The sequence below is a fragment of the Ranitomeya variabilis genome, chromosome 1 (genome assembly GCF_051348905.1).
Source record: "Ranitomeya variabilis isolate aRanVar5 chromosome 1, aRanVar5.hap1, whole genome shotgun sequence".
NCBI classification, from domain to species: Eukaryota; Metazoa; Chordata; class Amphibia; order Anura; family Dendrobatidae; genus Ranitomeya; species Ranitomeya variabilis.
Window position 1 is genome coordinate 589865326 of NC_135232.1, and position 16314 is coordinate 589881639.

General features: G+C 36.6%; 1 protein-coding gene across 1 annotated transcript in view; it reads left to right on the forward strand.

The window, feature by feature from the left end:
• The window catches only part of NES (nestin), a 28363-nt gene extending 13977 nt beyond the window's left edge, over nt 1-14386 (forward strand). Inside the window, exon 4 of the mRNA XM_077258268.1 lies at nt 979-14386. Coding sequence (XP_077114383.1) covers nt 979-12548 — 11570 coding nt within the window. The 3' untranslated portion in view covers nt 12549-14386. The remainder of the gene's footprint in view (nt 1-978) is intronic.
• Nucleotides 14387-16314: the final 1928 nt, after the last annotated feature.

Below are 16314 nucleotides of genomic sequence, written 5' to 3' on the forward strand. Positions count from 1 at the left end.
AGGTTTAATTCATGGCAGTCTGTGTATTTCAACGTCATTCCTAAAATAATTGCTCTGGTCCATAAGAATAAAGTGTTCACACAAGATGGTCAAACGGTTTCCTTGAAACTTTAATTGGCCATGTAATGTCATTCCATATATATCATCCCCACCTCAGATAGATATTTTCACAGTCCACTAAGTAATAAGCAGTGGTATGTAGCACCATCTATCCCTAAATCTTACTCAGATGACATATTATTACAACAGAACCCGCACATGTCACATGCAGATTTTGCTGCAGATCTTGTTGCAGATTTGGTGCAGATTTTACCCTTTCCAATTGCAAAGTCTTAAGTCATGTGCACATAATGCATTTGCAATGTTTTTCCTTACCACGACTTTGAAAATGCAGTATTTACCCAGTTTCTGAATAAAGTTGAGGCAAAAAAATGCATCAGGCAACGCTTTGTGTGAACACGGCTTTAAGGATTTCATGCAGATTTTACTAAACTGAAATCCATGCTTATTCATCTGTTTGTTTTTTTAAATGTAGAAATAACAACAAAATAATGTCAGACCAGTGGGTTTAATCTGTTGATTTCAGCATCCCCACTGAAATGAATGGGTAAACACCACAACAAAAAGTGCATTTATGCCACAGAAATTGACAGACTGCGGTGTTAAATAACTTAACCAGAGCCAATACCTGCACAGATTCTGGACCAAAAACAATTGCGTTTATATAAAATTAAACTATAATCTTTGCTGGTACTGTAAAATGCTGTGAACTCAAGAAATGAACAAAATTACATTTCATATGCTTATATGATTTTTTGTACAAAGATATCAACAGAGTCTATAACATCGGGCAGATGTAGACTAGTAGATTTGTTTTCACTCCCTCACTCATTTGTATAGAGTATTACATCATTATTAGCTAGATTTACTCTCTGTAGACCACAGGTATTAAAAGGCATCTCTCCATTTATCTCACAGATATACAACTGGAACAAAATGCCTTCAGAAAAAGTCATTATGGAAATACTGAACAGCTGATTTCCAAGGACAACAGATTAAGCTCCAGCAAAAAACAGAGTGCAGAGACACCAAGTAAAAAACGCTACCTGAATGTAAAAAGTACCTCAACTGCAAATAGGACAAGTCCTGTAACCAAAGAATTTCAGAAAGTAAGCTCTGTGCTTCAATCTCAAGGCCTTAAATATACCAAAACAAATTTTGCTAAAACAGCCACAACAACACCTTCAATAGAAAGCAATTTAAAAAGGAATCCTCAAAAAGCAGACATTTTCAAGAAAAATCAAGAGGAGACCATTACGTGCTCTTCCAAATCAGTCACTAAGGAAACCTTGGCAAAGGACACAAATATCCAGTTTTTTGCAAATGGAAACACATCCAATACAAATAATAAAGCATTAAAGGAGATAGAGCATATGGTTGAATTTCTACCACTTATTGAAAAGGAAATTGTAAGTGCCCAAGTGGAGTCTTCTTTGAAAACTGAAGGAAAACATATTGAAGTCAATTCAAAATTTGGGTTCGAGAAGCAAAATAATGTTGTGGAAGATCAAAACAAATACAATGATACACTCATTGTTGAGAAAACCAGCAAAGAAAATATTGACTTTGAGGCCCCACTAAGTCTTGATGAAGGCTTTGGAAACATTAACAAACAACACATCATGGAAAAGCAAGAGGTTTTTGGACAAACTGTGACTTGTGAGAGACTTTATGATGAAAAAGAGGAGTTAGTAAAGTCATTAGTGCATCAAAATATTGAGACACCAATCAAAGTGAACAATGAGGAATTTAGAAAAGTTCTAGATTTTTCTAAGACAAATACGAAAGACATGAATGAAACAAATGAACCTACATCAGATGGTACACCTGACCTGGACATTGAATATTCTCACAGCCAAGAGTTGGAGTTTGACAATCAAGTCTCATTGAATAATGCAGATGTTGACAAAGAGGTCACAAATCATTTGGTTCATGAACAAAAGGAAATTAATAAGGATTTCCAGTTAGAAGAATCTTTGAGTTGTGCTGAAGCAACTCTTCAATATCAAGAAGTGGGTGTGGTTCAGAACCTCCAAGTGCTAAGTTGTTCAACGGAAGACAATACCTCTTTGCCTGATGATGGACAAAACTTCACGAAGAATATTTATGATGAACAGAAAAGTGCTATAGAACAGTATCATGTGCATCCTAAAAAAGATACAGAACAAGTTACTCAAAATACAAAAATCCAAGAGTATGATAATGAGATTGACCAACAATCCTATAACCAAGTTGAGGAAATTCTTGAAGTTGACTCACAGGAAAAAACACAGTTCGATTTCAAAACAAAAGATAAGTTTAAGGTCCCAGATGTTTGTGAGTCAAGTAGCCACCTTTCAAAAGATAATGACTGTAGAGAAGAAAACAAAAAACAAGAAATTGAGGACTTTGAGGAGGATTGTAAGTATGAGGAAACTATAATAAGTGCAGAAGAAAACATCCATGACTCCACTAATGTTAAACAAACCAGGATACTTGTTGTCAAAGAAGTTTATCAGTCCAGCGAGCAGGTTATGGATGACCTCGAAGAAACACTACTTGTAAGCCAAGAAGAAAAAAACAATTTTGAATTCAGTGATTTAAAACAAATTCTACAGTGTTATGGTAATCAGCAGAAAACTGAAATTGTAGAAGCTACAGAGGAAATTACTCAAAATATCACTGACATTAACACAGAAGAATCAGAGGACCAGAAGGATAATGTTCAGAAAGAAAGAAATCAGTTATCTCAAAACAGTCTGCATCCAGGCCTTGCGGATTTCAAGACGATGAGTGACACAGAACAAGAGTGTCAACTTGAAAATAAAAACATTGTCCAAACCCTGGATGGTGAAGAAGGTGACAGTATGCTAGACATCCTGTCAAACTCAAAGCAGGAAGATTTATATGAAATTGTTCATGAAGAACAACCTCTAAATGTACAGTCAACACCTGAACATGAGATACAGTCATCAGAAAGTGAAGGGTTGGATAGAAATGGCCAGCCATTGGAAAATAATCTAATAGAAGAGGGGAACATACATACATGTTTGAGTGAATTGAAGAATTCTGAGTTAAATGACAGTGAAGAAGATAATAAAGATGTAATCGAAGAGAATTATGTGGATTGCACAGCAGTAGGATTCATGAAAGCAATTAAAACTGAAGTTTGTGTTCAAGAAGAATATAACATTGCAGAAAAAGCTCAGGAAATCATGACACAGGAATGTCAATTATTGAAATACGAGACAAATGTGATACTGGATGAAGTGGCAGGAAATGTACTGGAAGAAAAAAATAGCTTTCATCAGGAAGAACAAGAAAGTCAAAAGGATTTTCCCCAAGTAGAAGAGGAAGGAAAAGAGAGTTATCACCAAGAAATAAAACAAGGACAAGAGGGTTATCACCAAAAAGAAGAAGGGCAAGAGGATAATCTCCAAAAAGTAAAAGAAGGACAAGAGCATTATCACCAAGAAGTAATGCCAGAACTTTATCATCAAGAAGTAAAAGAAGAACAAGAGAGTTATCATCACGAAGAAGAAAAACAAAAGGATGATCACCAAATGGAAGACCAAATGGGCTGCGAGGTTATTTCCACATTGATTGAACCAGTGCTATCCGAGGAGGATAATAAAAGTAACTATTCATTTAAAAAAGATTCTAATGAGGAGCAATTTGTCGGAATTTCATTAAACATTATCCCAAACAACCTTCGATTCTCAAGTGAAAATGATGCCGAAGCTCAAGCTGAACAGCATGAGCAGAACAGCAAGTTTGCTCATAAAGAAATCAAAACACAAAAAGAAGAGAAAAATGATCTTGAAGTAGAATGTGAAAATTTCAAACAGAATAGTGATGGCATAATTTTGGAAGAAAAAGAAAAGGAGCAAGAAATTTTTGATACAGAAATAATTTGTCAACAGTCAACATTTTTGTTAGAACATCAGTGTGAAAATGTCATAGAAGATAGTAAATCACGTATGTACTTAGTTAAAAATATTACTGAAAAATATGATTTTGATGGATCTATTGAAAAACGCCTAACAGAGTTAGATGCAATGGATGCTGCTGGTGATCTGGATTATGATCATTCTAAATCTGAGTATTCTATGGACTCACAAGATATTTCAATATGTTCACAAAAGAGTGAAGAATGTGAAATAAGTAAGGAATATCAGTTAGAACAGACCCTTCCTGATACAACTCCATTACCCAATCTTGATGAATTTGAGGATTTGGCAGAAGATGAAATAATAACAGCATTAGAAGCTTCAGCAGAGGTTACCAAAACACAAAGTCTTGATGATGGTGAAGCTGAGGACACTTTACACAGTAGCTTGGAGTCACAATCATCACAAATACTTTCAAAAGTAAGCGAACAGTCAATTTTATTCAAAGATGATGACAAAGATGCAGACTATACAGAAAAACAAGATGAAAATCCTAAAGATCTGCGTGAGAATGAGAATACTGAACATGTTGCAAAGACAAAGCTAGACACAGAAAACTCCTCTGCAACAGGCGATACTGTAAACATTTCTGCTGAACTGTCTCAAGATCTAGTAGACAGCAAGATATATGATGCAAAATCTAAGTTTGAAGAGCTCAGAATTTCTCAGGGAGAAGGTGAAGCAAGCAAAGATCCTTTGTTGGAGAAAACCCAGTCTGAGACGTCTTCAGAGGATCAAGTACAAGTACAGTTATCTTCAAAGCAGCTGTCCCATGAAAGTGTTGACGGAGACCATAGTGAGGAAAGTGAAGACAGAAGGCAAACTCTAAGTGAATATACAAATGTAAAGAATGTATTACCTGAAACCTTTGATTTTGTTCTTTCATCAAAACATAGTGAGACTGAGTTAGTTTCTGATCCAAGTCATGATGATACAATAGAGAATGAAGAACATATAAGTAAGGAACATTCTGACTTAGTCCCACAGGATTTTGGACTGGAACAGAAACAAACCATTGATATGGAAGAACATGAAAGAGACTTTTGTAAAAATGATACAATCTCATTGCCAAACCTTGATGATGAATCTGAGAATTTGGAAGATGTCAAATTAATATTAGCAACAGAACAGGCAACAGAGCTTACCAAATTACAAATTCCTGTTGATGGTGGTGAAGCTGAGGTGGTGTTAGACAGTAGTTTGGAGTCACAATCATCACTAATATTTCCTGAAGTAAGTGAGCAGTCAAATTTAAGGGAAAATAATGGCAATGACTATGACTATCATGAACAAGAAGCTGAAAGCCCTCAAGATTTGCTTGAAAGTGTGAATCCTGGAAATTTTGTACGGCCAAAGTTGAACACAGAAAATTGTTCTGAAGATAAAGTAGAGCGCAAGATTAATGAGGAAACGTTTGAAACTGAAGACTTCACAACTTCTCAGGAAGAAGTTGAAGTTGTTTCACTTAAAGTGGATGATTATGAAATAAGTAAAGATTCTGAGTTGGGCGAAACCCAATTCGTAACATCATCATCACAGGACCAAGTAATAGTATCTTCAAAACAGCTGGCCAATAAAATTGTTGAAGAAGAATATAATGAAGAACCCAAAGAAAGGATAATAACTTTAAGTGAAGATGAAATATCTGAAAATGTTATTGCCATAACCCTTGACTTAGCTCCTCCATCAAAACATAGTGAGGTAGAATTAATTTATGTATCAAGTCATGATGATACAAAAGAGAATGAAGAGTATAAAACAAAAGAACATTCTGGCCTAGTCACAGAAGATTTTGGACTGGAGCAAGCAAAAAACATTGATTCTGATGACCAAACAAGAAACATTCCTAAGGAGAATATAACCCAGTGGCAAAACTTTAATGATAAATCTGAGAATTTGGGAGATGAATTAATATTAGCAACAGAAAGTCCTGCAAATAAAGGTGAAGCAAAGCCTGTGTTTGAGAGAAATTATGGGTCACAATTATCACAAAACATCACTGAAGTAAGTGAACAGTCAAATTTATTCAAAGACGAAGACTATAATGAACAAGGTGAAAGTCTTATAGAACTGCCTGAGAATAAAAATCCAGATCTATTTGAAGAGCCCAAACTGGAGGCAGAAATTTGTTCTGAAACCGTAGATACTAAAGAATCTACTATTGGTCTGTCTGGAAATCTAGATGAAAGCAAGCTGGATGATGAAAACTCCGAAGAATCCACAACTTCTCAGGAAAAAGTAGATATTTTTTCAGTGAAAGTTGATGAGTTTGAAGAAAGTAAAGATTCCCAATTGTGGAACATCAAGTTTGAGACAATAGCTTCAGAGGACCAAGTAAAGTTGTTGTCAGAGAAGCTGGTCAGTGAAATTGTTGATGAAGACAATAATGAAGAACATGATGAAAGGAGGATAATATTCAGTGAAGATACAAAAAATATATCAACAAAAACTCTTGACTTTGTTCCTTCATCAGAACGTAGTGAGTCTGAGTTAGTTCCTGATCCATATCTAGATGATAAAAAAGAGGATAAAGAACATATAATGAAGGAACATTCTGACTTCCTCACACAGGATTTCAAATCTAAACAGATAGAAAGTGTGGCTACAGAAGATCATGGAGAGTTTTATAAAAAGGATATCACCACTTTGCCCAACCCTGAGAATGAATTTGAGAATTTGGAAAATAATGACATATTAGTATCAGAACAGTCAGCAGCAGTAGCGAAAACACAGATTACTGACAATGAAGGTGAAGTTGAAGATGTGTTAGACAGCAGTGTGGAGTCACAATCATCTCAAGTACTCCCTGAAGTAAGTGAACAGTCAATTTTATTCAAAGATGATGACATAGACTCAAACGATAATGAACAACAAGATGATAATCCTAAAGATCGGCTTGAAAGTGAGGATACTGAACATGTTGTAGAGACAAAGCTGGACGCAGAAGATTCTTCTATAACACCAGATACTAAAAACCCTCCTAATGAACAGTCAGAAGATTCATTAGACAACAACATAGATGAGGAAAAGTTTGAGTCTGAAGAACCCATAACTTCTGGGGAAGAAGTTGCAGATTTTTCACCAAACGATGATGAGTTTGAAGTAAGAAATGATTCACAATTGGAGAAAACTAAGCTTGAGAAAACATCTTCAGAAGACAAAGTACAGCAATCTTCAGAGCAATTGGTCAGTGAAGGTGTTGATGATGAGGACCAAAATAAAAAACCCGAAGGAAGAGGGCTTATAGATACATATAGAGAGGAAGAATTAAGTGAAACCTATGACTTTATTCCTTCTTCAGAACACAGTGAGATGGAGTTAGTTTCTGCTCCCTGTCTGGAAGAGAAGGAAGAACATATAATGAAGGAACATTCTGACTTTATCAAACAAGACTTCATACCCAAGCAGACAGAAAGCAGGATTATCAAAGATCATGAAAGAGACTTTTGTAAAAAGAATACTACCCCATTAACCAACCCTCATGATGAATTTAAGAATTTGGAAAGTAATGAAATATTAGCATCAAAACAATCAGCAGAGGTTATCAAATTACAAAGTTCTGATGATATTGATGATGCTGATGAGGTGTTAGATAGCAGTGTGGAGTCACAATCATCACAAGTACTTCCTAAAGCAAGTGAACATTCAATTTTATTCAAAGATGATATAGACTCAAACTATAATGAAGTTGATTGTCCTAAAGATGTGCTTGAAAGAGAGAATCGTGAACATGTTGGAGAGACAAAGTTGGACACAGAAGATGCTTCTGTAACACTAGATACTGAAAAACCTTCTGCTGAACTGTCTGAAAATCCAGTAAACAGCAAGATGGAAAATGAAAAGTATGAGTCTGACGAACCCACAAATTCTTCAGAAGTTGTAGCTTTTTCACCTAAGGATGATGAGTTTGAAGTTAGAAAAGATTCACAGTTGGAGAAAACTCAGTTTGAGATATCTTCAGAGGATCAACTACAGTTATCTTTAGAGCAGCTTGACAATCAAAGAGTTGATGAAGACCATAATGAAGAATCTGAAGTAATAGGGCTAACAGTTTGTGGAGATACAAGTAAAGAGGAAGGAATAACTAAAATTTCATCAGAACATAGTGAGATGGAGTTAATTCCGTCTCCCTGTCTGGAAGACACAAAAGAAAGTGAAGAGCATATAATGAAGGAACATTCTAACTTTGTCACACAGGATTTCAAATCTAATCAGACAGAAAACATTAATACCGAAGATCATGAAGTAGACTTTTGTGAAGAGGATACAACTTCATTGCCCAACCTTGAGGAAGAGTTTGAGATTTTGGAAACTGATGAAATATTAGCATCAGAATGGTCAGCAGAGGTTACCCAGTTACAAAATCCATGCGAAAGTGGTGAAGCTGATGAGGCGCTAGACAGTAGTTTGGAGTCGCAATCATCACAGATATTTCCTGAAGCAAGTGAGCATTCGATTTCATTCAAAGATGAGGACAAAGACTCAGATTATAAACAAGGTGATATTCCTAAAGATTTACTTGAGAGTGATAATCCTGAGTATTTTGTAGAGGCAAAGTTGGACACAGAGGGTTCTTCTGCAATATTGGATACTGAAAAAACTTTAGTTGAACCGTGTGAAGATCCAGTCGGTAGTAAGGTAGATGATGAAAAGTCTGAAAAACCCACAACTTCTCAGAAACAAGTTGCCGTTTTTCCACCAAAAGTTGATGAGTTTGAAGGAAACAAAGATTCCCTGTTGGAGCCAACCCAGTTTGAGTCATCTTCAGAAAACCAAGTACAGCTATTTTCAGAGCAGTTGGATAGTCAAAGTGTTAACAAACACCATAAAGAAGAACCTGAAGAAAGAATGCTAATGTTAAGTGAAATTACAAATACAGAGAATGTATTAACCAAAACCCTTGACTTTGTTCCTTCATCAGAACAAAGTGAGACAGATTTAGTTTCTGTTCCATGCCATGAAGATATTAAACATTCTGAACTAGTAGCACAATATTTTGGACTGAAGCAGACTGAAAGCATTGATTGGGCAGGAAACTTTTGTACTGAAGAAACAAAGCCATTGTCCATCCCTGCTAATAAAAATTTGGAAGATGATGAAATAATAATATCATCACAACAGTCAGCAGAGATAACCAAATTACAAAGTCCCACAGATGATTGTGAAGCTGAGGAGGTATTGGACAGTAGTTTGAAGTCACATTCATCACAAATATTTCCTATTGTAAGTGAGCAGTCTATTTTATTCAAAGATGATGACACAGTCTCAGATTATAATGAACAACAAGGTGAAAGTCCTAAAGATCTGCTTGAGAATGAGAATCCAGAACAGTTTGTAGAGCCAAAGCTGGAAACCAAACATTCTTCAGCAAGGCTTGAAACTGAAGAACCTGCTGCTGAACTCTCTGAATATCCAGAAGAGAGCAAGATAGTTCATGAAAAGTTTGAATCTGATGAGCCCACAACTTCTCAGGAACAAATTGCAGGTTTTTTACCAAAAGTTGATAAGTTTGAAGAAAGCAAAGATTCCACGTTGGAGAATACCCAGTTTGAAACAACATCTTCAGAAGATCAAGTACAGCAATCTCCAGAGCAGCCAGTCAGTGAAAATGTTGGTGAAGATCATAATGAAGAACTTGAAGAAAGAAGGCTAACATTAAACGAAGGTACCAATACAGAGATTAAATTAGCTGAAATTATTTACTCTGTTCCTTCATCAGAACATAGTGAAACAGAATTTGTTCCTGCTCCAGGCCATGACGATACAAAAGAGGAAGAAGAGCATATAATGAAGGAACATTTTGACTTAGTCACACAGGATTTCATACTGGAGAAAAAACAAAGCGTGAAGACTGAAGAGTGTGAAAAAGAATTCTTTAAGAAGGATGAAATCCCACTGCCCAACCTTGACGAAGAATCAGAGAATTTAAAAGATGATGAAATAACATTAGCATCAGCACAGTCAGCAGAGGTTACCAAGTCGCAAAGTCCTGATGATGGTGAAACTGAGGAATTGTTGGACAGTAGTTTGGCTTCACAATCATCAGAAGTACTCCCTGAAGTAACTGAGCAGTCAACTTTATACAAAGATGAAGACATAGTCTTAGGCTATAGTGAACAACAAGGTGAAAGGCCTAAAGATCTGCTTGAGAATGAGAATCCAGAACAATTTGTAGAGCCAAAGCTGGAAACCGAACATTCTTCAGCAAGGCTTGAAACTGAAGAACCTGCTGCTGAACTCTCTGAATATCCAGAAGAGAACAAGATAGTTGATGAAAAGTTTAAATCTGAAGAGCCCACAACTTCTCAGGAAAAAATTGCCGTTTTTTTGCCAAAAGTTGATGAGCTTGAAGAAAGCAAAGATTCCACGTTGGAGAAAACCCAGTTTGAAACAGCATCTTCAGAAGATCAAGTACAGCAATCTTCAGAGCAGCCAGTCAGTGAAAATGTTGGTGAAGACCATAATGAAGAACTTGAAGAAAGAAGGCTAACATTAAATGAAGGTAGCAATACCGAGATTAAATTAGCTGAAATTATTTACTCTGTTCCTTCTTCAGAACATAGTGAAACAGAATTTGTTCCTGCTCCAGGCCATGAAGATACAAAAGAGAAAGAAGAGTATATAATGAAGGAACATTTTAACTTAGTCACACAGGATTTCATACAGGAGAAAAAAGAAAGCGTTAAGACTGAAGACTGTGAAAAAGAATTCTTTAAGAAGGATGCAACCCCAATGCCCAACCTTGATGATGAATCAGAGAATTTAAAAGATGATGAAATAATATTAGCATCAGAACAGTCAGCAGAGGTCACTGAATCACAAAGTCCTGAAGATGGTGAAACTGAGGAAGTATTGGATGGTAGTTTGGCGTCACAATCACCAGGAGTACTCCCTGAAGTAAATGAGCAGTCAACTTTATACAAAGATGAAGACATAGTCTTAGGCTGTAATGAACAACAAGGTGAAAGTCTTAAAGATCTGCTTGAGAGCGAAATGTCACAACAATTTGTAGAGCCAAAGCTAGAAACTAAAGATTCTTCTGCAACACTGGATGCTGAAGAACCTGCTGCACAACTCTCAGAACACTCAGTAGAAAACAAAATGGATGCTGAAAAGTCTAACTCTGAAGAACCCACAACTTCTCAGGTAGAAGCTGCTATATTGTCACTCAAACAAGAAAAACTTGAAACAAGCAAAGATTCCCATTTGGAGCAAAACCAGACTGAGATATCCCCTCCTAAAAACCAAGTACAGTTATCTTCAGAGCAGATGGTCAGTGAAAGTGCTGATGAAGAGCATGAAGAAGAATCCAAAGAAGAGAGTCTAACCCTCGATGAAGATACAAATACAGACATTGTGTTAATAGAAACTGAGTTTGTTCTTTCATCAGAACATAGTCGGACAGAGTTATTTCCTGCATTAAGTCATGAAGATAAAACAGAAAATGAAGACTATACTAAAAAGGAACGTTCTAACTTAGTCAAACAAGATTTTGAACTGGAGAAGACAGAAAGCATTGATACTGAAGACAATGAAATAGATGTTTGTAAAGAAGACTATATGCAATGTGATGTAGATCTGATAGATAGTAGTACAAAAGAACCTTCTACCAAGTCACTGGATGACTACAATAAAGACACTATAATCGCTTCAAATGTACCTGATATACCTAAGATAAAATCTGAATTACAAGTTGGAATGACACTGGGGACTATTCAAGATTACGTCAAGGTTGATGTTAAGCCATCAGGAGAAAGTTCTAAAAATGATGAATCAGTAACATCAGATGAAAGTTCCCCAAATGTGTCAACGATGAGCTATGCTCATGAGCAACAAGACAGTAGTGACACTGATTCCAAGATCTCAAAGCAAGCAGAACAAAGTGACCCATTATTGACTCCAGAACCAGTTCCAGAAGGTAGTTTTATGGAACAGAGAGAGCTTCAAACACCATCAGATGAAGAGAAAGACGTACTAAGTGAAAGAAGTGATTCTTCTTTTGATTCCAGCAAAGAACATGAAGACATATCCGAATTTACAAGAGAGTATAATGAGAATGAAAAAACAATGAATGGAATATTTGGGCACACCATTGTTCAGGCCACTCTCGATTTTGACAATCATATGTTTTATGGACATTCTACTAAAGAAGACCATGAAATCATAATTTCTGAAGCAAAGACTTTTGTAGGGTTGGATGGTGGTTTAGTAAATCCACAATCCCCAGATAAAAACAAAGACACTGTTATTGAATTTACAACATCGGAAAGGAAGAGTGAGGGCCTTTTTCAATCTTTATTTGAAACATCCGAGCATAAGGAAAGTCATTTAGATGAAGCCTCCGCAATTAAGAATAAAACAGACTCTTCTGCTGAACAAAGTCAGTATACCAATAAACTAATAAACCCATATATTAGTGAAAAGGATTTAGATGACCCAACCAAAATAACGTCATCAGTGATGGATGAATGTCTCATAAACACAAATCAAGAAGTCAATGAGGCAAACCAAGGTTTAAGAATTAGCCAACAAGAAGATTCATGGTCATCAGATGAGTAACTGGACTAAACGATGCTGATTACAAGACAACATAAACTATATTTATGTCACAGTGTACATTTGTCCATTTTACTGACAAATGGAAGAAAGGTCCATATTGGCTGAATGTGCCCAAGTTACATGTGAAAGAAGAGCTGGAATATATTAAGGGCCCATCTTACTGTAGAAACTGGATCAAAAATTGAAGAGCAGCCACAAAAAAAATCTTGTAGACATTTACTTAATGAGAGCAATCAAAGATAAAATAACAGCCATGGGAAGAATTATCCTGTGCATGGCCCAGAGTCCTTTAAGTCCTCCATATGAAGAATCTTATCTTTCTGCTTGAGATATATCTATGACTCATCTGCCAATGATTTTCTGAGTATTCCCCCCCACTATTTATTTATGTTCTGCATGGTACCTTATATATGCAAATATGAGTTGCTTAACATATTCCTTGTGTGCATTATTGTATTTACATTTTCATCATTGGCCACCATTTCAAAGATACATACTTTATGGAAATGGAAGGAATGGGTCAGTAGTTTCTGGCCGCCAGACGGGGGCCCTGTAAGTCTCTAACATTCTGGGATCCCCAACATGGCTTTTGACTAGCCGAGCTGGTACAACATTATCATTGTGATGTGACGTTGCGCCAGCCCAGCTAATCAAAAGCAGAGCTTAATCAAAAGAGTGGCAGAGTTTCTTTCCAGAGGCCAGATACTACTGACCTGGCTGATAGATCGGAGCTCCCGAATTGATCCACCTATCATAAATACTTTATATTGTCAGGTCAGTTAGTACATTGAGTAATGCCATAAAGTAGAGCAATGCGGTGATTTTTTATTTGTTAAAGCATGACTTATACATCCAGTAATTAAGTAAAGGCGGCCATTTTGAATTCCAATAAAAACAAGATTTCTGTTTAAGGAGGAGGGACCTCACTACCCTCATAACCACTAGCTACAAGTTGTTCTGTGAAATTGTGGTCACTAAAGACCCTATAGGCCATATGTTCACAAATCTCAGATTAATGGCATCTTCAAAATGACAGCTTCCATTTTGTCTCAGTATTGTGGTCTATATGATGTAAATGTATTTATACATTCATTATATTTTATTATATTGCTTCAGTGCCTAAAGAAATGAATGTCTTAAAGAGGTTCTTCACTTTGGGCAATTTCATTTTGTTAGAAGTATTCCACAAAAAAAGCTGATCACAGGATGTCTTGATGCTGGAATCAGTTTTTATCTGTGATTTAACCTGGTAGAAAGTCCTCAATTTTCCCTACAGCAATATCACTGGGGAATTGAAGTATTACACTGCTCTTAATGAAATAAGTGGGCTGTCTATGTAAAACATAGATGCGTTAAGTCCTGTACAAAAAGTAATGCTCTATGTAGATTTCTTTTCACCCTGGCTAATATATAATCTTGACCTAAATTACATGAGACTCTACTCAGGATCTTTTTAGAAATTAGAAATTGTGGTTCAACATCATCTATAAAAACAGCTACTGATGTACCTCTGCTTGAAGGAATAATCCATCCACAAATATAGAATATGGTTGATACATGAAATCCCATTTTCTAGGTGTTCCTGAAAATGTGTACCTCCAGGAAAAACATCTTTAGTGTACACAAAGTGATTAAACCATTTTCCTGATCTTTGCAGTGTATTGCAAGTAGAAACTGTGGAGCAATGTGGATTTCTCATGTATTTGAGGTGATTCCAATTGTCAAACCAGATCCAGAAAAACCATGGCTTACTAAGTAAGGATTGCAATGGCAAATCATGTTATAAGTATGTCATGGCTCTATCATAGTATATGTAAAAGATTTATTTTCACAGTACAGGTCCTTCTCAAAAAATTAGCATATAGTGTTAAATTTCATTATTTACCATAATGTAATGATTACAATTAAACTTTCATATACTATAGATTCATTATCCACCAACTGAAATTTGTCAGGTCTTTTATTGTTTTAATACTGATGATTTTGGCATACAACTCCTGATAACCCAAAAAACCTGTCTCAATAAATTAGCATATCAAGAAAAGGTTCTCTAAATGACCTATTACCCTAATCTTCTGAATCAACTAATTAACTCTAAACACATGCAAAAGATACCTGAGGCTTTTAAAAACTCCCTGCCTGGTTCATTACTCAAAACCCCCATCATGGGTAAGACTAGCGACCTGACAGATGTCAAGAAGGCCATCATTGACACCCTCAAGCAAGAGGGTAAGACCCAGAAAGAAATTTCTCAACAAATAGGCTGTTCCCAGAGTGCTGTATCAAGGCACCTCAATGGTAAGTCTGTTGGAAGGAAACAATGTGGCAGAAAACGCTGTACAACGAGAAGAGGTGACCGGAACCTGAGGAAGCAGTGGACTGAGTCTGGTGTGGAAACATCCAGAGCCACCGTGCACAGGCGTGTGCAGGAAATGGGCTACAGGTGCCGCATTCCCCAGGTAAAGCCACTTTTGAACCATAAACAGCGGCAGAAGCGCCTGACCTGGGCTATAGAGAAGCAGCACTGGACTGTTGCTAAGTGGTCCCAAGTACTTTTTTCTGATGAAAGCAAATTTTGCATGTCATTCGGAATTCAAGGTGCCAGAGTCTGGAGGAAGACTGGGGAGAAGGAAATGCCAAAATGCCTGAAGTCCAGTGTCAAGTACCCACAGTCAGTGATGGTGTGGGGTGCCATGTCAGCTGCTGGTGTTGGTCCACTGTGTTTCATCAAGGGCAGGGTCAATGCAGCTAGCTATCAGGAGATTTTGGAGCACTTCATGCTTCCATCGGCTGAAATGCTTTATGGAGATGAAGATTTCATTTTTCAGCACGACCTGGCACCTGCTCACAGTGCCAAAACCACTGGTAAATGGTTTACTGACCATGGTATTACTGTGCTCAATTGGCCTGCCAACTCTCCTGACCTGAACCCCATAGAGAATCTGTGGGATATTGTGAAGAGAAAGTTGAGAGACGCAAGACCCAACACTCTGGATGAGGTTAAGGCCGCTATTGAAGCATCCTGGGCCTCCATAACATCTCAGCAGTGTCACAGGCTGATTGCCTCCATGCCACGCCACATTGAAGCAGTCATTTCTGCCAAAGGATTCCCGACCAAGTATTGAGTGCATAACTGAACATTATTATTTGATGGTTTTTTTGTTTGGTATTAAAAAACACTTTTATTTGATTGGTCGGGTGAAATATGCTAATTTATTGAGACAGTTTTTTTGGGTTATCAGGAGTTGTATGCCAAAATCATCAGTATTAAAACAATAAAAGACCTGACAAATTTCAGTTGGTGGATAATGAATCTATAGTATATGAAAGTTTAATTGTAATCATTACATTATGGTAAATAATGAAATTTAACACTATATGCTAATTTTTTGAGAAGGACCTGTACAAAAAGTTGCATTTGAAAGGGATGGCAATGGGGTCAAATGACAACCCAGCTAATAGCTATGACCATGGCAGATATATATTACCCTTGCTATTTTACATTTCCTACGTGAGGATTATTACCAGTAATACCTAGTTGTCATTGGTGGTAATTATCTGGCTGCACGCAAAACTGGAAATTATCCCGTGCTTGGTATTATTCATATCCATAGATCGATGCTTGCAGCTCATTCATTCTGCCTTGTTTCAGCATTGAGCCTTTATATCATTTAATGTCTTTTTGTATGAATTTCTCATAATATGAGCCAGCACATATAATGTTACTATATTTTACATGACAAAAATGTATACACCGCTAATGTGC